Source organism: Babesia bigemina (genome assembly GCF_000981445.1).
Source record: "Babesia bigemina genome assembly Bbig001, chromosome : II".
Classification (NCBI taxonomy): domain Eukaryota; phylum Apicomplexa; class Aconoidasida; order Piroplasmida; family Babesiidae; genus Babesia; species Babesia bigemina.
This window is the reverse complement of record NC_027217.1, coordinates 297,372-321,568: the sequence shown is the minus strand read 5'-3', so window position 1 is coordinate 321,568 and position 24,197 is coordinate 297,372. Positions and strand designations below refer to the sequence as shown.

Below are 24,197 nucleotides of genomic sequence, written 5' to 3'. Positions count from 1 at the left end.
TGGAAAAAGTACGTTCTGCATCGTAAAATATTTTTAGCCATTCGGAATCTTTTATTCTCCCGCCAGCTCACCGCCCCTAGTAAATCTCCCTCGGTTGCTTGAAAGCCTTGATTGCCGTTGCAGCAGATAGCGTGCGGCATCGTCCAGCATAACGCAACATTGTGATAGTAAGGTTGATCGTCTGCTTTCGATGCGCTTGTTCTTTTGTTGCCATAAAAATGGCGCCTATCCGTAGCTATGGACGGCGATGGGTCGTAGCATTATTTGGTTTCTACGCCGTTGGCTATAATGGGTTGGCTGGGGCCTCTCCTATGACAGATGAGCAACCGGGTAATGTAGAGACACCGGCCAAAGGCATTGCATTCTACGCCGATAATGCAGAATTTTACCGCAGAGTCAAACGCCTTGAAACACTTTCCCGGCCTCAAAACCAACTTTGGAGCCAGTTAATGTCTGTGTTATTGAATCTACGTCAATCTACCATTTCACCTAAAATTAAAGAAGCGATAGCAGAAGAGTGTCGTCAACTCATACGTGATATCGAGGACATTACCAGTTTGCATGACCGTTACACCGAATTAAGAGAGATTATTAATGAATACAGTGCAGTAACTAGGTGCAAGAAAAGAAAAAGCCTAACACGGGAGAGGTATGCCGAACTGCAGAACGCTTTGACGAACCTAGAAGAACAATTCAAAGACATTGAACAGGTGGCATCAGAAATCTTGAGATTCGACAATGCGGCGCACTTTAGAGCAGTGGTCAGACAAGCGAGCATATTCATTCGACAACACACGGGTCAAGGATCTACGCAGTCTGACGATGAAGGGTCATCTGGGTTAGGCGGCGACAAACAAGCAACACTCGAGTCAGATACGGTGAACAGTATAGGTGTGCGTCCAAACGATCTGCATCGAAATGACCCTAGATCTGACGAAGGTAATGAAACGATGCGAGAATTACTCAATGATCGCTCTCTATTCAAAACGTTGGGTTACGTTAATGAAATTGCGAAAAAAATAGATGCAATACTGAAGGGCCCTTTGGTGGATAATTTCAAGTTACACGCAGCAGGTAGTGTGTTCAATCGATACAATGCCGTGATTCTTGATGTCCAACGCGATTACGACATGCGTTATGACGAAATAAGAGATCTCACAAATGCGTGGAATATTTACAAGCGTTACGCATATATCAATGATATGTTGCAAGAGATGGATCCGCAATCCACAAAAGCATCCCGGTTAATAGACGAGCAACGGCAGCTCGAGGTCGCCTTCGAGGAGTACGGAACTATTGTTGACGTTGCATCTATCCTAAGGATAGATTGGGACGCCTGGAGTATACTAAGGATTCTGAGATTTCTTGAAGCCGAAATGGGACAAACACAAGCTAACCATACTGTAAGCATACCCCAACCGGAGCACAACGAGGTGAACGAAACCGCAACAGAAACTGCCATGCCCAATGACTCTAATACCACACCAAATACAACCGAGCCAAAAGAACCAACGCAAAAACCAGAACCAAAGACTACTAAGGAGAGTACACCAGAACCAAGCGAGCGTCACGTAACAGCTGAAGGGGAAGCTGGGGGTGCATCGGGCGGGCCACAAGAAACAGGTAACCTTCCCAACACGATGCGTAAAACGAAGCGTGATAGTGATAAATCGGGGATTGTTGCAATGGGGACTATGGTTATTCAAATCATGGTAGCAACAAATATAATGGTGGCTCTATGAGTTACAATTGCCTTGCCACTGTGCTAAGCTGTCGTAATGTGTTGGTTATCGACTGTGTTAATGGACAACTGATTTGTGAGTTGCTATGCGTCGGTGAGACGGTTATTGCTCATGCTAGGAACTCACTGCCTGAGCGTTTTTATCATTGTTTGCGTTGTATGAATAGTTATGCTGCATAGGGTGTTACATGGGACTTCCACTGACCTGCTCACAGCCATCTAGCGCATCTCTGCATGGCATGGGAAGGAGCGATCCCCGTGGCATATAACCGCAGTGGCTGCACCAACAAACAGCACGTAAATATTTTGGGCGTAATAACAACATGCATATTCAAAAAGTAACTATGACAAGACATTGAGTCGCTCTGCGATACTAGATACACTGCGTTCATGCGCACTGGAATCAACAGGCACTCTGCGTTGAAGTAATGGGTATGGCGCCGAGCCCAGCAAAGCGGCAGCTACCCATCATAAACATTTGGAAACTAAAAGAAGTGCACAACGTGATCAATCAACTGAGGGTGTCTACAGCATGTTGGATATATGGACATTAAAGCGACTACGTTGAAACAACACGCAAAGTTGCGTCTTGAATACCATTCAGGGGGCACTAGAAACTATTTGACCTTGTATGGAGCACGCAGAGTGATGGCTGTGCATTGCATACACAAGGATTGCTATCACTACACTTGGTGCATTAGAGATGCGTCCAGAATGCCAGTCTTGCCACGTCACTCGTAAGCCGGACTCAGGATATTCCATTGTTGATCTTATTTCACAGCTTTTCTGAGTTTACGTAATATTCCAGGTTTTCGAGATTTCGCAGCTTTTACAGGCTCCACAGATTTTTCAGCTACTACAGCTTCTTCAACAACAGGTTGCTTAACTGGTAGCTTCTGTACAATATCAGATCCATAGAAAGTGTCAAATCCTGCGATATCGTACGTTTTATGAAATAAATCTGCATCCAACCCTTTAAAATTCTTGAATATCTCTGAGCCATTTATATCAGAGCGGCATTGAGGCTGTACGTAACCCAAGGCTCTCAGCACCTCCCCAAAGCTCCTTGATCCCGCGTACCGGTGGAACTCTCCAGTTTTAGATTCGGTTGTACCCCATAAAGATATTAAACCTGCGTACAACATTGGGGCAATACCCACGAGAACCACTGCGCAGGTTTCCGGGTCTTTTGCGCATGATGCCTCCCACGTCGCTTCTGCACTGTATGCAGACTTGTACTTGTCAGGGTTTTTTATATCATTCAAGAGCTTCCCAAAACCATCCATAACATTGCTTAAGCACTCTTCGATGTATTCAGGTTTGGCGCCCTTGACTCCTACAACGCGTGCGTATTCCTCAGAGTATCTTGTCAATAGACGTTTAGACCCTGTATTTGCGGCACTAGCCGGAGTATAGAATCTACTCAGCAATTGTTTCACTATAATATTATCTCGTAGCTCCGGTTTTTCTAGAAATTCCTTAGAAATGCTCTTAATTTTATCGAGAGACGGCAGCGGATTACTTCCAGCAGAGTGATCTGAGAATAGATGGTGAATTGCGCCAACCATAGCCTTCAAGGTGCTCTCGCCACTAGTTCCCTTAAGAGCCATTAACCAGTCAATGCCCTCCTTGACGTTGTGAGGAGCTTCAGTCAACGAAGTGTACACCATTTTGAAAAATGAGTTTAACTATGCAGCTACTATTCCCCAATGGAGCTTGGTCTATTTGCAGGCCGATTTGCAAAAATACGATATGTATTCAACAAAACGCAATGCCAAAGTGCAGCTTAAACCTAATAAATAGGCTTCTAATTTAAATTTAGAAAGATTAAGATATGCCAAAGATACCTATGGTAAAGGAAGGAACTACACAGATGCCCCAGCTCTTCGATCTCGATACCATTGACGCGGCATGCAGTACAACTATCGCGAGTCATTGTAAGCGTATATATGCGGCACTAGTCGCCCATACTAGGCTTATAAGTGTCGTTGCAAGTTTGGACAGACGTTGAAGGTTAAAGTGTTACCATGGGTTGCAATTAGCTTTTTGCAGCGTTAATATAGTCTAATAGTGCCTTCTTATTATCAAGACAGCAGTCACCTGATGAGGCATGTATACACTGCTTCTACCGCCTTCCGTGATTGGCGTAATTGTTTCTCGCTTTCAGTGGTTGCAGCAACTTTGGTTGCAAATGCTTACTGACGCATTAGGGCTGCACGCTATGATATGTTATCTCCTGCTTCTCAAAGCGCTGTTGATATCAACTGATATGTGGTTGCTATGGAATCCAGCGCACTGCCGTGTCTGGGACTAGTGTGTACGAGGCTGACGTTGTGTGTGAATGTCCCAACATTTTATAGTTTGTGGAATTATGCTTTATTTTGTGCATTCAATGTAAAACCTTAATTTTCAGATGCTTTGTTTCAAACCCTGCGACTCCACGACCACGCGAAGCAGACTGAGAGAATCATCGGTTTTGTTGTCGCCCTGAACGCCCGAAGTCTTGAGCTTCGGTTGCCCACGTTCCCATACAGTGTTACTTTATGCCAATATGGCTGATATGAATTCTAACGGAAGGTGATTCCGCCAGTTCGGTCCAACAACTTCCAACCGTATGTCTACAATGCTAATGCGCTAACACATGCCTCTGTGATCTACGACACTGAATCGAGACGCAGCTTTACAAAAATTCGTATGAAGACGCAAAACGTCGCTTATAGCAACCCAAACAAGTATACAAATTTTGTACACCCACCTGGATGATTGCCCGTTCCCAAACCCAGCATGGCGCTCCCGAGCTATAGGCATGGGTTATAACCTATCTTACTCACGAATTAATTATGCCATGAACTATTTTATTACATTACCTTAGTGTTGCCGTGGAGGTGGCATAGGTGTGTAATATCACAGTTGTATATACGACAGTTTCATGAATCTATTACACATCCCACTGCATACGCCTCATCAGCACATTAAATCACTGCTGCACTGTATTCCATCATATAACAACCTGTGATTACATAAATGCGATAATTACGATGTAACAATGTTTGCCCATGGGGTCATTGAAGCAGTCGATGTCGTAGCAAGGTAGGAGTATCCTCTTCCAGTGAACGAGTATTGTCGTGACGTGGATGAAGTAGGACGCCTTGGGAGTCGAAACAATTGGGAACATGGCAGAACATTCAAGAAGTGAAAAATCGTGTACTCAAAGACGAGGAGGTAGAGGGCATGCGAATGGTAGGTAGTTGGCAACAATTGTGGATGGCGATGTAAATGACCCAAGTTGTCTCCAAATTGTTTAGGTAGACTCTTCAGATGGTCATGCGTTGCGTTGAGAGACTCGGAACCACGGATGCGACGGGCTGCTTGGAAATCGGAGGCACCAAGACAGTCCCAATCAGGGCAGTAGGCATGGGGAGTGGAGAGTGCTGTGCCAAGTGAGGAAAGTGCTTTCTGATCATAATTGTGCAACTCGATACCGAAATGGTGGAAGTAGGAGACAAGCTCCCCGATGGTGCGCGGCGTCCGCCTGGTAAAGCAGTTGAGGTAGGAGCACAAGGTCAGCAATGGGTCCTCTCCGCCGCAGCTGGGAGTGAGGATGGTGGAAAGGGTGTTGCCATTTTGTTGACTAATTGGTAAGTCTGTCTTCTTGAACCCCATCCTGACGCGGCTCTTGAGGCACAGGTTGCACGGGTCGAAGGGGTGAGTCTCGAAGGTGGAGCCCCAGTCGTCAGTCAGGAACGCCTGGAGGGGAGACTTGGAAGCAGTGATATCACTGCCGTACTCATAATTTTCCCACCCACCACTTAGTTTGTCCCGACTAGACTGCGCTTTCAGGAATTCCAACTGGTGGTGGCAGGCGTAGACGTAGTCACGCAGCTGGCAGAGGAGCCCGGCGGGGTCGGGGGAATAACAAAACTTACTATATTCTGATTTGAAGTCGAAGGTAGAAAAGGCTTTGAAGTCATTGTTATGCCTAACTTTGTAGATAACGGTGGCTGAGTAGAGGCACGCCTCGGTCAGTTTGGCGGCGACATGGGAAGCGGTCAGCTGGTCGGAATCTCCGGTGACCTCGAACGCATCTGTGTTATAACCCTTCAAAAAGCCTTTGACATGCTCCGTAACCACTCCAATAAGTCCATATTGACTCAACCCGACGAACCAGTGGAGCATTTCCCGGACTGTTTTGGGCGGCGGCAGATGGTCGGTGGGTGGGAGAGCGGAGGCAGGTGGAGGGGGTGTATCGGTGGAGGAAGTGTCAACGGACCAAGGGTTTTGGCATTCATCTGTGCTAAATGGGTTAATTACACGTTCATCTGCCTTCCTTGGAGAGTCACGCGGCATCCCGGGATCTTCATAGCCTTCAAGTCCGATACGTTTCGGTGCAAAGTCCAGATCGAAATTAGTGTTAGGCATGCCTGAGAAGCCTTTATCCCCTGCAGGTTTCAACTCGTCTTTAAGGATATCTGCCGTGTTGGCATAAGGGTCATCTAGGTCTATGTTATGTACAAGGTCTTGGAATGGGCGTTGGGCGACGTCTATTTGGATGTCGAAATGATTGGGATTATCATGTAGTTCGGTAACATACGGCTGTTTGACAGATATTTGAATGCCCCCGTTAACAACATTTTTCGTTTCAGCTTCTAATGCCATTTTTTCCTTCAAGTAGTCATCCGGTTGGATTGCCCTCGGAGTGGTGGATACATAGCCGTCCTGTCTCAATTTCATTGCAGGCCCAGAGTCAATTATTGGCAGACCCATGTGACCTGCCTGTAGTGTATCGAGTGTCACTGCAGCCACATCTATACCATCGCTCTTTGATTGAGGAACCACGAGCTTTTCATCCACGTCTTGCAACAGCTTTCTATTTTCTTTCTCTTTGTCATCATCTTTAATTACTAGTTCCAAATACTTTGCATGTCTATCCTTTTCGTCAGCTAGAATCTGTGCACGTTGATCATGATAATTTTTCAAGTCATGGTCCGCATATTGATACTGTAACTTTTGTTTCTCAGCTTCCCGAGCGTCACGAGGATCAGAGATAGAGTAGCCTATCGGTTCTGCTGGTAACGACATCGGAGCGTTCATAGCATCTGGAACCTGAACTATTTTAATATGGTTTGGTTCATTGTTCATTACGGAACTGGAAATGTCCGAAAACAATGTCACGGGGTATTCGTCAGGTTGTACGGTGTCAATAGAATCCATTCTTGTAGATGAGAGACCACTAGGTTTTGATGATATAAGTGCCGTAGATGGAGAATGTTGTTTGGTATTAGGAACGACCACTCCGCTAGCCAGCACTGGCGGTACTGGTGGTGGGATGGCCTGCGGTGCGACAATTTTGACTTTTTTTGTTGAAGGCTTCGTCAGGTCTACTCCATCAACATCCATCAGGATGGAGTATGGATTACCATCCAACTCCTGGACTTGAAGTGTCTTGTGTGGTTTTTTAAATTTATGCAGAGGAACGTTCGTTTTACCTTGCTGATTCGGTTCTAATACCATTCCGTATACCTCGCTGGCTTTAGATAAACCTTGAGATTTCTTCAGAGACACTGGGGGGTTCGATGAATTTTTGGGCGATCTCCATGAGGCGAAGGTTTGAGGCTTTGACGTGTGCGGCTTTATTGCAGATCCATGCAATATTGTGCCTTGCTGAAAGTATGTATTTACTATTCCCGTCTCTTCCCGTTTTCGTGATGAATCTTCAAAGTCATTAGGTAAGACTTGCCCGCTCACTGCATCTGGCACATGAGCCGTTTTTATTTTGTGTAATTCATTTTTTATGGTATTACCGGTGACACCTGTTGATTCTGCCATGATCTTGTCGTCAAGCGTGACTGCGACTGGCGTGTTTATCACAGGGTTGCCATACTGCGCAGCTGCATTCGGGATTGCGACAGGTGACACGCGATGTTTGTCGCTAATATACCGAGTTTCTGCACCTGTAATGTAGGCCATTGGCGACAATGTTGACACAATATCAGGTTCTAGTGTTATAGACAATGGAGGTTTGGGTGGCACAGGAATTCTAGAAATATTTTGAACTCGTCGATGTATCTCATTTTTGTATTTTTGTTCTAACTGTTGCTGTTTAGCCGATTCAGCTGCAGCCAACTTAATTGCAGAATCCTGAAGATGATCATCATATGCATTATACAATTTTTTTTGCAATGCCATTTTACGTTCTTGCTGTTGGAGGTAGTATTGGTCCCAATCTTTTTGCCGACTCCGAACTACGGCATTTAAAAGTTGTGATGTCTCTTCCTGTGGAACACCATCAAGCGTAGGTCTTTCTCTATCGCTACGTGTATGCGAGTCTGATGATATGGGCGGTGGAATGTTGTAATAGGGATCCCGATTATTGTAATAGTATTCAGAAGATTGGACAACCGGGTGTACCGTTTTAATTCGCTCCTGTTGTCTTTGGTGCTCTTCCTCATCCTCCAGTTTACGTTTCTCTGTATCTGCGTCTGCCATAGCTTTTATATCAGCCATGCTTTTACCGCGAAGAACTTTGGGAGGAACAGGCGTCTTATATTCCGGAAAACAGAATGACTTTTTACCGTCACGATCATAAATGGCTGGCTTCCCATTAGGGCACGTTCTGGGTGAGTCTTTTCTAGATGTTGTAACACTATGATTAGAAGTTATCCCCTCTCCTCCACCTCTATCAACATCTGTACCAGCATTCGGAGCATTAGTGCTTCGACTTGGTTGAGCCTCTTGACCACTCTGTTGACCAGCGCCAGAGGTAGCCGCCTGGTCACCCAGGTCCTGACCACTACTGGGACCAGGGGCATCAGGTGAAGGAGAGGCTGCACTTGGAACATTTCCGTCACTTTGAGCATAATCTTGATTTGGACCTCCCTCCACTTTCTTGCCCTGGTTCTGTGCTCCCTCCGCTTTCTTGCCCTGGTTCTGTGCTCCCTCATTTTTTTTATCTGGATCATCTGGACTATCCGCTTTGGTGACCACAGGCTTGGCGGCCTCGGTTTTGGTAGCTTCGGTTTTGGTGGGAGAAGGTAGATCTTCGGACTCTACATCTTCCAGAATTTCATCCGGAGGTTCGTCATCCTCTTCGTCTTCATCCTCTTCTTTTTCACCTTCTTCCCCTCTATCCTCTCTCTCTTTTTTCTTTGAACACATATTCCCATCCAAAATCGTTTTCAGCTGATCCAAATCGCCATTAGGTTTCTTGAGTTCACTGATTGCACTATCCCAATCCTTCTCCAAAATATCATATGGAGCAGTTTTGGCGTTATACTTGTTGAAGTAAAATGTGAATCCGTAATGGATGAAGTTCTTGGTAAAATAGGTTGCAACCATCGGGGCTTGACTCGGAGTCAGGCCACTACTCTTAAGCCGTTTCATATTTAACTTATGCTTTATACTGCTAAAAAATTGAATTTGCGCCAAATTATTTTTCATTTCGGGTAAGTGTTTTTTTAGCCAAGTTGCCATCTTTTTAGCAGTGTTTTCCTTATTAAGATTCTCATATTCTCTTGCATATCCGGTAAAAGAAAAGCGACCCCTGGTGAATATTTTGCCAAGCGAGCCTTTAAGTTTGCCGCAATGTTTCTCTAATTCTTCCCAATTAATGCACATACGGTTAGATTGTAAATGATTTTTAAATTCTACATCCTTTGTTACTCTTTCAAATATCCTACAAAAATCTTCAACCAGACGAAGAGCATTGGCGATATTGGCAGTGTTTGTGCCAGAATTTTTGGATAACACGGAGGTGGAAAATACATCACGAAACAGATTGTTTTTATTAGTCTCCTTTTCCAAAATATTTTTAACATCAGTTAGCATATATTTACCCTGGGGATACTTACCCTGGTAATCTGGCTTTAACTCATCAGAGGCGAATCCTCCGGGGATGACACCGTATGTTGCTGTATAGTTTTTCTCAATAAGATATTTATCAATATCAGTGGCAAATTTCATATATGTACTTAACTGTAAACCGAGATTAGCGTAACTTGCAACCACTCCAACTCCCTTATCTGCCCAACCTCCTCCGCCAAGAGCCTTGAAACCTTCATCTACATGGTATCTAAAAAAATACATCACGGATAAAACCTTTGGAATACACTCAAAGAGAGCATTTAGGGCATTTTTTGCGGTTCTTGGTTTATTTATGATCTTTTCTGCTCCATTGCATAATTTATGGTAAAACGTCGATATATGGTTCAGAAATTGAGCCAATGCAGATTCAATTTGCCGTTGATCAACCTTTGTATACATTTTTTCGAGCAGCCTTTTCAGTCGATTAGCCACGCTGCTTTGCACGTCGGTACGATTTTTCAACCACTCCAGGAACTGGAGACAGTCCTTTAGAGTCTTGAGTGGAACTCCATGTGCCGCGACCACAGGAGTACCCTTGACCGCCATCCTGTACACTTCAAATCACCCTCTAACCCACTCCTACAAATCACCACTGCCAGCCTCCATAACCATGTGAACCGGGAATCACTAGAGTGATCACACCTCTAAGGTGACACTGCTTAGTACAGCAGGGCAGACAACTAAGTGTGCTGAGTGAAAGGGCTATGAAGTGAGACGCTGAATAACACTAATACGCATCATACTTATACAATGACATGCCTAAACCATATTGCTAAATCCACGAACCATCACAAGAATCCTATAGACACACCACTCACCTGAGGAGGGAAGGCGACAAGGAAAGGCAGCCATACTGGAGTGAGGGGGTGGAGCATGATAGGAGAGGGGCGTTGTCTACAAGGAATGTGGATGTAGACGGTGCGGTGAATACGGACATTTGATTAGACCTTAGGTGAGGCGGTATGTCAGCTGCTCGGCCAGTAACTAGCTCAGGTGCTTGGTCACTCACTAGGTCAGGTGCCTGGTAACCTCGCTGCTCATGTGATCGGTGATCAACGCAATCACTACTCTGTCTACAACATTAGATGTCAGTTGGCAGTTAGGTTATTGTGATTAGCTGCGCAGTAGATACCGCACCCTGTGGAACGGCCGAATGCGGAAGTAGATCATGACGCAGATGACGACGATGATGAGGGCTACGGGGACGATGATGTAAGGGGCGGGGGAGGATGGTGAGTCAGAGGTGACGGCTGATGGCTGTTGACCGGAGGTGTGAGGCTGAAGACTGGGGGAAGAGGAGGAACCGGAGGAACCGGGGGAATGCTGTTGACTGAACGAAGCAAGAGAACGAGCATTATAGCGTCTATCGTTACAACAGTAACATTCACATCTGCTTCTGTCACACTCTGTACATCCCTTAGGATCGCAGCTGGCGAATCCACTTCGGCGATCTTGCGTGAACTTGCGACATTTAAAACATACTGGATTACATTTTCTACAACACATGTAGCAGCAATAGCAATTGTTTGACGTACATCCTCTACCACAGTCACACCGCTCCCACCAATTACCCATCTTTCCCGCTCCCCTCCCAGTCCCTTCAGCCTGCAAACATATCAATCACCTAGCAACGCACTCACCTACTACAACACGTACCACTGCCGCTCCCACTCCCCTCAACCTGCAAACATCAATCACTCAAGCAGCACCCACCAACTGCAACACTACCACTGCCGCTCCCAGTCCCCTCAACCTGCAAACATATCAATCACCTATGCAAACACTCACCTACTACAACACGTACCACTGCCGCTCCCACTCCCCTCAACCTGCAAACATCAATCACTCAAGCAGCACCCACCAACTGCAACACTACCACTGCCGCTCCCAGTCCCCTCAACCTGCAAACATATCAATCACCTATGCAAACACTCACCAACTGCAACACTACCACTGCCGCTCCCAGTCCCCTCAACCAGCTAACATCAATCACTCAAGCAGCACCCACCAACTGCAACACTACCACTGCCGCTCCCAGTCCCCTCAACCTGCAAACATATCAATCACCTCAGCAACGCACTCACCAACCTGCAACCATGAACCACGTGTCCTTACCGCTGCAACTGCCAGCCCATTCTTGCAGGGCCAGGCCATTGACACCCGTCTGCCGGCAGCTATACCACAGCCGCGTGTCATGCAGTACAGAGATACCAGTCCCATAGGGGGGGTATATGTAGATTGCTTACCTTGCCTCACATATACCTGAGTAAATGTATTACAGGTTCTTAGACCCCCTATATAATGGACGAGCTGCATTAATAACTGCCTATGTTGCCTTCATGATGGATCATTAAAATGATTGCGATGCTGCTGGATTATTGGCCCCACCTGTCATCCGGCACGCATGCTATGCTACCAAAAAACGGCGTCTCACTTCAGCAGGTTATTTTGTTTTCTCAAATTAGAAATGATGACAATACTATGCATAGCGTCTCACATAACGTTTTGTTGTTAATACTGTATCACTCGATGTTACACTGAACTTCAAATCCCAACCGTGATGGTGTCTAACCCCCTGTTGAACTGAGCTTTCCTGAACGCCTTCACCGACATCTAGAGCTCACCCCTTTTCCAACACGATTATCATCGTGTTACTGATTAACATCTTGATACGAGGAATTCAAGCTTTTGTTGTTAACTATCCCATCAATCTGTGGACTGTTACTGAGTTGGGTAGCACCGATACAGTCGCGGTTTGCATTTACCAATGTGACTTACTGCAACATTACATAACATCACATAGAATCTATAGTGAGCACATGACGATGAGTTAAGGCACTAGGCGTCTGTTTCGCAACCCATTGTTCGACACGGCCAAATACCGAATGGTGGTCGCTCATCAACATCGGTGAAATAAGTGTCGTCCATCGCTAATCACCAGGTATTACTCATTGCTACGTATTAGGGGCGTTGTCAGTGTTTGGAATTGCGACCATGCATGGAAATGGTAGCAGCCCACCTTCCCAGTTTATACAGGAGAAAGTGTATAACGAAGAAATGAGACGTATTTTCATTTCTATCTAGTAATTAGGCATTACCTTTTACACAGAAGTTATAATGACTAAAAAATGCCATTGGATTTGGAACTACAGTAATTTCAACAAAAACCTATGATGCTACTGGAGACACAAAACAAGTGACAAACATGAACTGACTATTAAAGTTTGTAATTACCAAACGAGTTGTTACATCTCGATTACTCATTACTTGGAGTAGTAGTTCTCGATCTGGATGGTAGACAGCACGATGCCCTTGATGGTGACACATCGGCACTCCAACGGCGGGGTCTGGCGCAGGGTCTCGTATGGTCCTGCAAGTGAACTATATAGACGCACGGTTACGAAGTGATTGGAATGTGATGCTACCAAAGACTGGCTGATGTCACTCAAGTTCTTCACTTCACCGTTCACCGAGACTTGGTTGAAGCAACCGGGTGGGTCCAGGACGTACGGTACTGGGCAATAGAACGCTGCCTCACCCGCAGTCTGAAGGTCTATCTTGCAACCGCTGTCTTCTCCTTTCTCATTGTAGATTAGGGGTGTTTCAGGCTTGAACAACTCATCCAATGAGGACGTAACACCGCAGCCCTGCATGTAGGGGTCCGTCATTTCGACAGCAACTTCAACCACATTCCACGTGTACCTTTCCGGCCATATTGTGGTCTGCGATATGGAATCTGATGATGAGTCCGATGCAGTCATGTCGTGAGTGATAACTGAAAAATCCGATGGTTCGGGCGCCTTCCCGCACACGAATGCCATTGGCACCAATTTCTTGTGTAGTGGATCTTTTGATATCAGAATAGCGCCTCTATGCGATTCTATTATTAAATGTTGATTTTCTTGAGAAGGATCATCATAGAGCACAACAGAAAACCCATCAGGTGTAGTGAGGATGGCATCTTTGTACGCTTTACGAATCAACCCATCTCCATGTGTTGTCTCAGTGAGAACGTAATGGAATACTTCAGGCTGTACGGGAAGCCATGTTGTTGTTATGTCACTGTTGTTTGCAACGTAGTTTTGCGCGTCTCGACCAAAAGCACAAGTCATGCTTAACGTTGTTCCAACACGCAGTTTTACCGACTTTTGATGTATGTTGTATAGTACAAGATGTTTGTCCTTTGTCAAGTCTTCACTGGATACTTCAACCTCATTCCAAGGTAATACTATGTATGGTATAGACGTGATAGACGCCTCTTCACGATCTACCGTGTACTCTTGGCTTTCGTAACGGTTATTCTCAAGCAAAAGCCTTGAGGTTTCATATCCATATTCATTGATACACATACAAGCATAACTGAGAGGGATATAGCTTTCAGATTTATGTTGGATTACTTGAAATCCTGAGATGGATTGAAGTGTCACATTTTTCATGGATTTAGGCATTGGCGTAATCTGATTGGAGAAGATGTCGTACATTCTAGACTTACAGTTTTCCGGCAGCAGCACCTCGTCGGGTCTGCAGTAAATACCGGCCTGCCCGCTGTCTAAAGACATATCACATACGCATTCATACGTAGGGCCAATACCATTTCCCATCAATTTGGTTGAACAGTATTCTTCGCTAGCGAATGAGTGAAAGACACCCGGCGTCCGTCGGTCGCAACCAAACATTTCGTACTCGTGGGTAAATGCAAATGAGACATTAACTGTTGCACGTATTCTTTCCAGGAGATACTCGTTCGTTGATTTCAAATTCCAATGATATACAAATGAGTTTAACCCCCCTATCAATGTGAGTGGTTTGCCCAAATGGTACTTCAATTTTACCTCTCCACGGTCCATTTGTGAAACATCCAACTCTAGGGCATCCCCGGCGAGGGCTTGGTGACGCGGGATTTCGTCGTATAGATCGATGTCACGTAATGATTTCAGTTGTCTCAGTGTGGTCAAGTCTTTAGGTAATAGTTGCGGCAAATCCTCACCAGACCCCGAATCTACGCCGTCTGTGGGCAACCGTATGGTCAAGGTGCTCCCCGGATGGAGGATGACGGAGCACCAAGTGCCAGGGATAGAGCGAATACCATTGCGTAAAAGCATGCTTGCAATGTCACAACTGTATTCGGTTTTCGGACGAATCTCTATCCTAGCTTTTACGTGACCAGTCCAAGGATCTATGCATCGGCATTCGCCATGAAAGGACGGTAATGCCAGTCCATCAAAATATGATGATATTATCCATTTTCCACGTTTATTAAAAGTCCAATATGACTGTGGTTCGGGGGCGGGCACAACTTGGTCATTCTGGTTAATGAGAGATTTCATGCAACCGTCAGGTTCAATTAGGCCTTCGCAAACAAATGCAATCCGTGTTTCTGACATAGGATCCGCCGTGCAAGAACGTGTGTATGTGACAGGATCCAGAGTCACTTCCATATCCGGATCGAAGAGCGGTGAAGGCCGGCTGCCGCAGCCCTGAAGTGGTAGGTACATGTTCCTTCTATGTAAATAGAACACTCCCAAACCGCTTCCTATCTTTGATATTTCCTGAGTCAGTGATGTACCAGGAACCCATGGGAACGCTTGCACTTCGTTGAAGCTATCAAGTTGTTCCAGGTGGCGCTGCAGTTCATCACTCAAAACCATATCTCGCGGTCCGCATATGAACATCAAACGGTGTTTGGTAACAGTAATCAACTGATCAAATTCCTTTGTATAATGCAGTTCCGTTTGTGAAACTTTAAATTTGAACCATAAGACTGCATTTACAGATTCGGATCGCACCACTTCCGAAATAGGAACGGAATCAAGCGTGTCATTACCACTTACATATGTATAAATACTAGTGTGATTACCTGCACGTGGCTGAGGATGCCAGACGTATTCTGTATCGTTAACTCGATTTGGGCATATAATAGCTGCGGTCTCAATGGCATCCATATCCATATCGCATCCGACAAGAGCATTGCTGATGAGTAGGTCATATGGATTTCCGAAATCAAAATACAGTGCACCAATAAATCTGATAGATAAAATGCTTATTGCATACAGTGCTAACACATATTTCATGATGCTAAATTTGACCATGGTTGCCTATTTTGCGCAATACTATGGTTGGCAACTGTATCCAAGAGAATATTTGCACAACAAACATACATATATTATGTATGCGCAAACGAAAACAAATATTGTGAATTTATTGTTTATGAACACGAATGGTGGTGATGCCCCATCGCTGTAGCTAGCTGTTGACATCGAGGAAAATTCATTCACGAGTCTAAATAGCACAGCCAATTAATTGAGCCGATGTATTCGATGATTGCTCTGATATTGTAATATTGGAACAATTTAATGCATACAAGAACACGAAATATTGAGTACTGAAGGATTGTCGATGTCAGAAGAAAACATTTTTCTTGGCGCCACTGAACCACAGACAAGACACAATCGTGGTGTGCAGATGAATTAATGTAGACGCAATTCTGCAATTCGGATTAACAACCAATCGAGGTGAGTGGATACAGCTGCCGAAAATCGGCGCATGTACGGGTGTAAGGACCTGAAGGGGAAACAATTTAATCGAGAAACGTATTCTACAGCGACACCGTTATAATGTGCTAAAGTATTGTAGTGGTATCGTATATCAGACAAAGGCAAGCGTTGCATCAATGCACGTGTTTGTTTCTGCAGACAGGGTAGGAAGAGACGACGTTGACCGCCACTGGCTGCTACCTCTGGTGGCATGAGTATACCATTATAGCAATGATATTGTCGACGTATGGATGCCACCCAGCGATCCGTTTACGGGTTGTAGGTATAGCTTTAGGGATATGCGACCCTGTTATGTCGACAAGGGAGCGACGGCAGTATGGATCTAGAAATGCACTATAAGTAACTAGAAATATGGATTTACCAGCAATAAGTCCTTCTGGATGACCTGTGGAGTATAATATTCGCGTGTACAAAAAAACTATTGACATACGCAGAGCGTGTCAGTATATCTATCCTAATTAGAGTCGAACGCTGAGCAGCGTGCGAACTGTAACGTTTTTCCATCCCTTATGTATCTATAATTATACTTAAATGAAATGATGTTGGTCGAATACGGTTTCGGTGGAAACTCCTGTGTGATTAATATTCGTCGAAATGAGTTGAGTCAATATTGATCTTTTATTTTTTGAAGACGTGTATATAAATGCTTCCACAACCCTGTTTGGTTTTGATGAACCTTTTTAGCACGCATGTATCATGAACGGACAATGACGCATTACTCTGAGGTGACGTACATGCTACTTCAACCGTTTCATTAAATATAATTGTCTAGTGGCGTGGGACAACTTTTGACTATTATACCGTGCTAAAGTAGTTTTTCTGGCAGGCTTGTTGGAAGTTGTCAAGTTGCCTTATTAGATAATGCGGCGAGATGCCTTCAACAGCACCCCCTGCAATAAACTCCAAAAAGTGCCTTTGAGAACTCTTGATCCACTTGATATTCAGCTAGTACATTATGAAATTGATGGAATTATATCTCACCTTCGTTATAATCGCATCGAAATTGTTAAGGTCAATGCCGCATGGCGACCGCCATGGGATCTCGAACTTGTCTTCAAAGAGCGCCTGAAATATATAGATAGACGGTTAATAAACGCACAATTTGATACTCTTCTTCCAGCGGTGTTAGTATCATGCTTTTGATGGCGTATCCAAAGACCATAAACTCCTGGCAGTTCATGGTTTTCGGGTCGTTGTGCATGAACTGCTTGACGAAATCCTGTAACGTCATACATCGTTGCATAAAAATGGAACGGGTACACATGATTCATGCATACATTTACAGCCATCTCTGTGAACCAAACCAACCTTCATGCGCTGTTGGTTACACGAGCGGAAGTTTCCCCATTGCGATTGGAAGTACTTTAGCAGCGCGGAGAACTTAATTTCATCCTTTCCATTCTTCATGGAATTCCAATGCGACATCAGTTGGTTATTAATGGCATCTGGTAGCGCCTTCTGCTTAGCCAGTAATTTTCTCCACTGATCATCCGCGCCCTTCTCCAACGCGAATATGATTGCCTCCAAGGCTAGCGAGTCGATTAACTGCAGCGCATTTTTGGCATTTTCGTTTTTGTGTGACGTGAGAACCTTCTCCAAAAGCTCGAAATCGATCAGGTTGCCGCACCTGGTCACGATCACCAGGGAGTAAAGCATGCTCGGTGCGAGCAAGGCGACTATCAGAGTGCCTACAATCGGAGCAGCGGCATCGTAATCCTCAGTAATAGCACTGGCGTTGTTTTTCAAGCAATATAACCATACGGATAGTATCATGAGGTGGCAGAAGAGCAACGCTTCGAAGGCCTTGTGCAGTACGACGGGACCATGTTGCTTCAACCAGAACAAATTTTCATGAGCGTTTATTGCCGTGTCCCCACAGATCCAGTATTGTACGATGTTAGATGGTGTATACTGAAGGCTGTCAAAATTAATCGCCGATCACCGTACCTCGTTGTTGTCCCCCTTGTACGTAGGCTGCAACGCTTCACCGACGTCGGACACATTGAGCTTCAAAAGCATATATTGCGATAGTTCTGGCGGGTAAAGATGCGATTCTATATACCAAATCCGCCAAGCAAGAGCGACTACAGCCGCGGTGTTTAGAGACGAGAGGATGTGTATGGTGCGCATGATATGGACGGGGCCTATGAACCTGCAAAGTTGTAACAAGTCGTATTCAGCTCTCACCTCAATGCTACAAGCACCACTAACGCCACAAACAAGCTCACACGCGATATCCTAATCAGGGTCATCGCTATCTGTATAAGCGAGGCTCTAAGGTAATCCATGAAATAACAGCCGCCAACGTCCGAGTACCCCCTCTGCTTGACGGCATCACCGAACTCCATTCTGTTGACCATGTACCTGGCCTTGTCGATGGCGGTGCGGTTCCAGCTAAACAGGCTGCCCTTGACGAAGTCGAACTCTTTCGCGGAGGTCAGCACATCTGCCTCATCTGCTTTACGCATGAACTTAGTCCACCTTGACACCACGATACCGATGTATATACAATACAAAAAGAACCCACAGAACAGGAAGAATGATATTTGCATGAGTGCATCGAAGACCTCAAGGTGTTTTGAATCCCTGACGAAGAGTTCGTCCAGCCGTTTGGCCAAATCCGTGTGCATTGCAATGTAAAGACTGAGGGTTACGAAACTCATGAGCGCAACCTGCCGCACGCAGTTGTCGAAAGCCTGCCGCATGAATTCATCCTTGGACTGTATTCGCATTTCTATGTCGGCGACCAGCGTGAGGACAAGCACTAGGATTGCGAAAATGACCAGAAGCGTATTGAAGTATGCTGTATTCAAAAATCCTTTAGCAGGTTGGTATACAATGTCATCTCGCTTTTCGCTGCTTGTTCCATTGACGGATACAGGGAGGCCTAGGGAGTAATACAAATGATAAATGCGCCAAACCTACCCCTCGGTTGCGACTGAATAGCGCTACTAGCAATCGCTGCGTCCACTTTTTGGCGCATATTCCCTTTTAAAGCCTCATTTAGTTCGGTGTATGTGTCGTCAACATGCTTGTCTCCGTGGTGGACCGATGTGGAGCCTGTAGTCTTGTCATTTGCTTTAGTTTCGCCTTTCGTCTCATGGGTTTCAGCTCTGTCTCTGAGCCCCCTTTCACTTCTCCAGGCGCCTACAGGGTTAAATGAACACACTATGGCGACCCATACAATGAGCATGCATAGGCGTTTTCGCCACACTGAGCGGCGTGAGAGGGGCACCATCATCATGCCTTCCTAAACTTCAAATGAGTACTTTACTCGATATCCTTGCGATTGGTGTACGATATTTTGAAAGAGGATTAAGTTATCATCTAATGGCAGCCATACACACTGGTCGGCGTCAACACCCAGTTATGGCCGTCTACCTTTTCACGGCATTTACACATCTACCCTAACTCCAGAGATAAGCAATATGAACAGTAACGGCAGCTACAGCGGTAATAAAACAGTATATTTTCATACTAGACACGGATATGCGTGAGTCACCTTTCGGTTACAAACCGTTAAGGACACCTTTCTCCCGTTGTGGAACTGCACAACGCATTCGATTGCTGTATTTTTGCGATTTCGTCGGCCGGTTGGTGACCTGTAGCTGGCCGAGGCTTAGCACTTGTACGCACGGTCACGAGCCATGAATCTGCAAGGACGCCAGCGGATGTTGAAGTTGCCATAATTTCAGAGCCTTCCACATTATTGGCAGTGCTCAATTGCGACGCATAGTAGTGGTGTGTAGTAAATTCCGTCGTTGACTTCGGCTTCATTCACGCTTGGTCATCATCGCCAAAGTCACGAGCTATACACACGCTAATATCGCCAAGGCCACCAGCCCGTGGCAATACACTTCTAAATCACGCATTTAGCACATATACGTTATTCTGCGGTTGCGCTTGGCAACCTCCTTAATGCTGCTTATGTTAGTGTTGTGGATTCTCACGCAGGAGGGTCAAACGCAATAGACATAGGTAAATACACTTTTCAAGCACCATGGGCAGCCGACAACAAATCATATCAAAACCTCCAGCAATATTTTTGGGTTTTGACACATGATTACCTCATGATCACACGTTGTGTCCCAAGCGGTTCCGCCGTAACACATCTTGGCGATATGTAGCGTTATTCCCAGAATCCATTACGGCTACCCATAACAACGCATTGTTAGCTGTAATATGACGTGTAATGACGGGTATCCGGACTCCACGTCTAAATCGCCAACTTTGAAAAAAAAGCGGCGAAGGTCCGAGGAAGCCGCTGCACGTCACCGACAGCGGTACTTGGAAATACTGAAGCGTAGAGCGGAGTCGCAGTCCCACCGCGTGGAATCGCAGGCATGGACGCCGAGGCAATCGAGTAGCCACTTGCCATCATCGGATACAAAGCGCCCTCTTTGCAAATTCTACTACCGAACAGGCTCATGTGTTCACGGGACCAGCTGCAGTTTTTCGCACGACTGCGTCCCTCTGACGTCGAAGGATCTCAAGTTGTGCCGGTACTACATTCAAGGACCAACGAAGTGCAAGTACTCTGCCTCTGCCTGCAAGTACTCGCATGATCCGAGTTTGTTCTTATGTCGTAATAGCGTGTTGCATGGCAGTTGCAGCAACGAGTCGCACTGCAACTTCAAGCATTTAGATGCCGAAACGATCTCCGCGCTGGACGATGCCGAAAAATTGAAGTTTTGCTACAACAATAAGCGTTTCTTAAAGGATTTGTTGATACGCCACATAGAAGGCGCCAATGCGAGTGATCCACCCGATTCACCACGCGAGGAATCGAGCTCTGCCAATCACGGAGCTATACCGCACAAGCTGCTGGCACTTTCGCCGTCTTACCTCGCCGATTTGCCGTGGTACCTGAGGTTCCTACACACATTACTGGTAAGAGATCACGAACTCGGCGAAAATGGATAAATTAACGTCAATATCGACCGTGATCAGTGTCGACTTGCACTTTAGAATGTGCACACGTGTCAGTCCATGGGCTGATATGCGTGAACTTCCTTCACCCGTTTTTTGTGCCCCTTCTCTTTTTTATGGCTCTGAAGAGCGTCTTCGTCATTAAAATAGCGGTCGCAATATTTGCAATAGGCGTCTGGACCAAATGTATCACCTCACAGCGTCAAGCTCACCGTGACCTTCGTCGTCAGAACCAGCAGCGGTGTGATCAACTTCCATGTCCCCTGCCATCACTGTCTCATACACTGCAAAATATGGTGCGTCAGACCTGCTTATCCGTACCCTGGTCGATGTCTTTCCTCCGCTGCTTAAGGTCTCGGATTCCACGCTTGAGATTGCGCTTCTTTCCAATTCCCTTATGACGCGCTTTTCTCCTTCCGGCCATTGCGTTCGTTAATAGTACGAGGTTTATATATAATAGATTTCATATGGCTATAAATCGACGGCTGCAGGATTCGAACCTGCGCGGGCAACGCCCAATGGATTTCAAGTCCATCTCCTTAACCGCTCGGACAAACCGCCCTTTACAGCGAACCCCGATTCTTCAATCTACAATCAGATCTAATTAGCGTAAATTCCGACCCGAGACGGCCTACGAGAGCGTACAATCTAACATCGGCAAGTACCACTTCAAAATAGGGCTGCAACACCCATGCGCAATAAAATCTTGCGTGTCGTTTGTTTTTGCTGCGTACCGTTAGGCACGTTTCTTAAGCGCAGACCTATTTTCGGTAGATAAGCTGTACTCAGTAGCTGTGGCACTTCATGCCATGCGTGTGCCGCTGGATCCCTGTTTGGTGATAGAAAGCCGGTACAAAGGGTAAGAGATTGGACATAGGAATCCGCAACACACCTACCTCGCTCGGTGAAACATGACTGACACAACAACTTGAGCATTGCGTATAAATAACATATAACTGTATTCCACCATGGTGGTTCTCACGCGAATCGAGGAATTTCAAAAAAGGAGCAAGACTGTGTCCATATGACTACATCGAACTAGTGCGTTTTATAACGCTCTTTAAGCCGCGTATGCACCGTATAAAGTAAATTAACTCGCACTTCACCCCTTTCATTGCTCCGAGATCGCCTGGAACATCGACCGCTAGCACGTGGCTTCGGGCAGAGGCGTTTTTTCGAAATTCGTCGCACACCAAGCCGTATATCAGCCGAAAACCATTAATTCTAAAGTATAGCTAACGGAATACTCGGTGTGTTAAAATTTTGTCTGTGAGCTGCCATCTTGCGTAGGTCGTACCCAACACCATTTCCACATTGTCGTTGAACGCAAGTTGACCGTTTAAACTCGAGTACCGTACTTCCTTTTTAATATTCAATATAAACCATGGCGGACGGCAAGATTCCCCAATCGCTGCTGGGCGATATATCGGACAAGCTCGGTTCCAAGTGCTTCCAATTATCGTCGCTGCCTCCGGTTAAGTGGAAGCTCCACCCCGTTGTTATCTTCACCATATTGGACTCGTATATGCGCCGTGAAGAGGGACAGCACAACATCATCGGTACTTTGATGGGCATCGTCACCGAGGGCAATGTGGTCGAGATCACCGATTGCTTCGTAGACAGGCATTCCCTTACTGACGAGGTACGGCTTATAGTTCGTTTGAATGTGCTTTTATGACGCGGCTAATTGCACGGGCGGTGTTGGATTTTCCATTCAAATGCCACATTTATATTGTACATGGTTGTCTGGTCCCACGACCACTACCGCTCAACTGGTTCCAAACTTAGTGCGCAACATTTTTACGATGTGTGGGCTTTTTACTGAGCCCATGTACTTGGTTCGGGTTCCATTCGCTTATTGATTTCTTGGCATAACATTTATTACAGGGGTTGCTACAAATCATCAAAGACCACCACGAAAGCATGTACGAGTTGAAGCAGAAGGTGAACCCCAAGGAACAAGTGGTCGGCTGGTTCAGCACCGGCGGTGAAATGACGGAGCTGACTTGCGCGGTCCATGGATGGTTCAAGCAGTTCAACTCCGTTTCGAAGTTCTACCCCCAAACCAATCTCTACGAACCCGTGCACTTGTTGGTCGATGCGACCTGCGACTCGGGTTCCATGGTCATCAAGGTATGTGGTGCAAATCAGACATCAAGTTGACGCGCCTCCATCAACATGGGCGTTCTTTCTGTGTTACTGATTTTACGTTATTGTGCAGGCGTTCGTCCAACTGCCACTCAACTTGACCAAGGAGGCCTGCTTCCAGTTCCACGAGGTTGAGCTGGAACTTGTGACATCGCCCAATGATTCCATCGGTATTTCCACTCTGTTGCGGTCCATGGAAAGCGCAAAATCGCGCAAGGCAGACAGGCCTCGGGAGGCGTCTACGTTTGACATTGCACTGTCGAAATTGTCCGACCTGCTGGATGCTTGCATCAAACGTGTGGAAGCAGCCCTTTCCGGCCAGAAGGGGGCTGAACTTGACCCGGAGGTGGGCCGCTTCCTCTTGAGGGCTACTACGACCGAGAGCATTATAAGTCAGGCGAAGTTGGAGAAGTTGTCTGAGCTCGCGCTGCAAGACAACCTCATGGTATGTTGCTAGTTCTGCGCCTACATCGCTTTTGCGGCTATGTATTTGTGCGATCATTGCTAATTGCTCTTCAGATTGCGTATCTCTCCAATTTGGCCAACTTGCAATTTGCGCTTGCGGAACACTTGAACGCCTCATTTTGAGTCTCTCCATCGCAACTCTGCATCTCGCAATAATCTACTGTACTCGTTTGCACTGCGTAGTGATGTGTGGCAAGTGTGCGCTGGGTGTGCTGTAACGTGGAACCAGAATGCAGCAATTATAGCTCCGCACAAGGAATTACGCATGAAACACCGAACACGGGTTATTACGACGTTGGCATAGGGCCAAAGTATCGCCATTATGTCACTCAGGGAGCACGCGCCCCGGTGGAACGGTACATCGGTGCTGTTACCAGCTCACCGTGCTGGCACTGTCCCCACCCCGATTTCTACATAATACCAGCACAGTATTGCAATACGGTCCAATCCAATTAGCTGATAGACACCACATCATGCATGCATTAAACGACGCAACGTAC

At 45.9% G+C, this 24,197-nt stretch overlaps 9 protein-coding genes across 9 annotated transcripts; 4 read left to right on the top strand and 5 right to left on the bottom strand.

Annotated features, from left to right (window-relative positions):
* Positions 1-218: 218 nt before the first annotated feature.
* On the top strand, positions 219-1,742 carry BBBOND_0201150 (hypothetical protein; the record flags this gene model as incomplete). Its single annotated transcript, XM_012911690.1, has 1 exon — positions 219-1,742. One exon carries the CDS (start codon positions 219-221, stop codon positions 1,740-1,742), a length of 1,524 nt encoding a protein of 507 aa, XP_012767144.1.
* Positions 1,743-2,511: 769 nt separating this feature from the next.
* BBBOND_0201140 (hypothetical protein) lies at positions 2,512-3,411 on the bottom strand (the record flags this gene model as incomplete). Its single annotated transcript, XM_012911689.1, has 1 exon — positions 2,512-3,411. The coding sequence occupies one exon, from the start codon at positions 3,409-3,411 to the stop codon at positions 2,512-2,514; it is 900 nt and encodes a 299-aa protein (XP_012767143.1).
* Positions 3,412-4,774: 1,363 nt separating this feature from the next.
* BBBOND_0201130 (hypothetical protein) lies at positions 4,775-10,147 on the bottom strand (the record flags this gene model as incomplete). Its single annotated transcript, XM_012911688.1, has 1 exon — positions 4,775-10,147. The coding sequence occupies one exon, from the start codon at positions 10,145-10,147 to the stop codon at positions 4,775-4,777; it is 5,373 nt and encodes a 1,790-aa protein (XP_012767142.1).
* A 567-nt stretch (positions 10,148-10,714) lies between these two features.
* BBBOND_0201120 (hypothetical protein) lies at positions 10,715-11,736 on the bottom strand (the record flags this gene model as incomplete). Its single annotated transcript, XM_012911687.1, has 8 exons — positions 10,715-10,879; positions 10,915-11,206; positions 11,242-11,282; positions 11,315-11,354; positions 11,390-11,430; positions 11,467-11,502; positions 11,610-11,649; positions 11,717-11,736. The coding sequence occupies 8 exons, from the start codon at positions 11,734-11,736 to the stop codon at positions 10,715-10,717; spliced, it is 675 nt and encodes a 224-aa protein (XP_012767141.1).
* A 1,128-nt stretch (positions 11,737-12,864) lies between these two features.
* BBBOND_0201110 (hypothetical protein) lies at positions 12,865-15,690 on the bottom strand (the record flags this gene model as incomplete). The annotated part of the gene is made up of 1 exon (XM_012911686.1): positions 12,865-15,690. One exon carries the CDS (start codon positions 15,688-15,690, stop codon positions 12,865-12,867), a length of 2,826 nt encoding a protein of 941 aa, XP_012767140.1.
* Positions 15,691-16,950: 1,260 nt separating this feature from the next.
* Positions 16,951-19,348, bottom strand: BBBOND_0201100 (membrane protein, putative; the record flags this gene model as incomplete). The annotated part of the gene is made up of 7 exons (XM_012911685.1): positions 16,951-17,100; positions 17,137-17,220; positions 17,255-17,374; positions 17,464-18,066; positions 18,103-18,307; positions 18,343-19,042; positions 19,081-19,348. The coding sequence occupies 7 exons, from the start codon at positions 19,346-19,348 to the stop codon at positions 16,951-16,953; spliced, it is 2,130 nt and encodes a 709-aa protein (XP_012767139.1).
* Positions 19,349-20,337: 989 nt separating this feature from the next.
* On the top strand, positions 20,338-21,078 carry BBBOND_0201090 (hypothetical protein, conserved; the record flags this gene model as incomplete). The annotated part of the gene is made up of 1 exon (XM_012911684.1): positions 20,338-21,078. One exon carries the CDS (start codon positions 20,338-20,340, stop codon positions 21,076-21,078), a length of 741 nt encoding a protein of 246 aa, XP_012767138.1.
* A 122-nt stretch (positions 21,079-21,200) lies between these two features.
* Positions 21,201-21,485, top strand: BBBOND_0201080 (hypothetical protein; the record flags this gene model as incomplete). Its single annotated transcript, XM_012911683.1, is given in 3 exon segments — positions 21,201-21,236; positions 21,256-21,342; positions 21,390-21,485. 3 exon segments carry the CDS (start codon positions 21,201-21,203, stop codon positions 21,483-21,485), a joined length of 219 nt encoding a protein of 72 aa, XP_012767137.1.
* Positions 21,486-22,468: 983 nt separating this feature from the next.
* Positions 22,469-23,820, top strand: BBBOND_0201070 (mov34/MPN/PAD-1 family protein, putative; the record flags this gene model as incomplete). Its single annotated transcript, XM_012911682.1, has 4 exons — positions 22,469-22,726; positions 22,972-23,217; positions 23,306-23,677; positions 23,752-23,820. 4 exons carry the CDS (start codon positions 22,469-22,471, stop codon positions 23,818-23,820), a joined length of 945 nt encoding a protein of 314 aa, XP_012767136.1.
* Between the last annotated feature and the right edge of the window lie 377 nt (positions 23,821-24,197).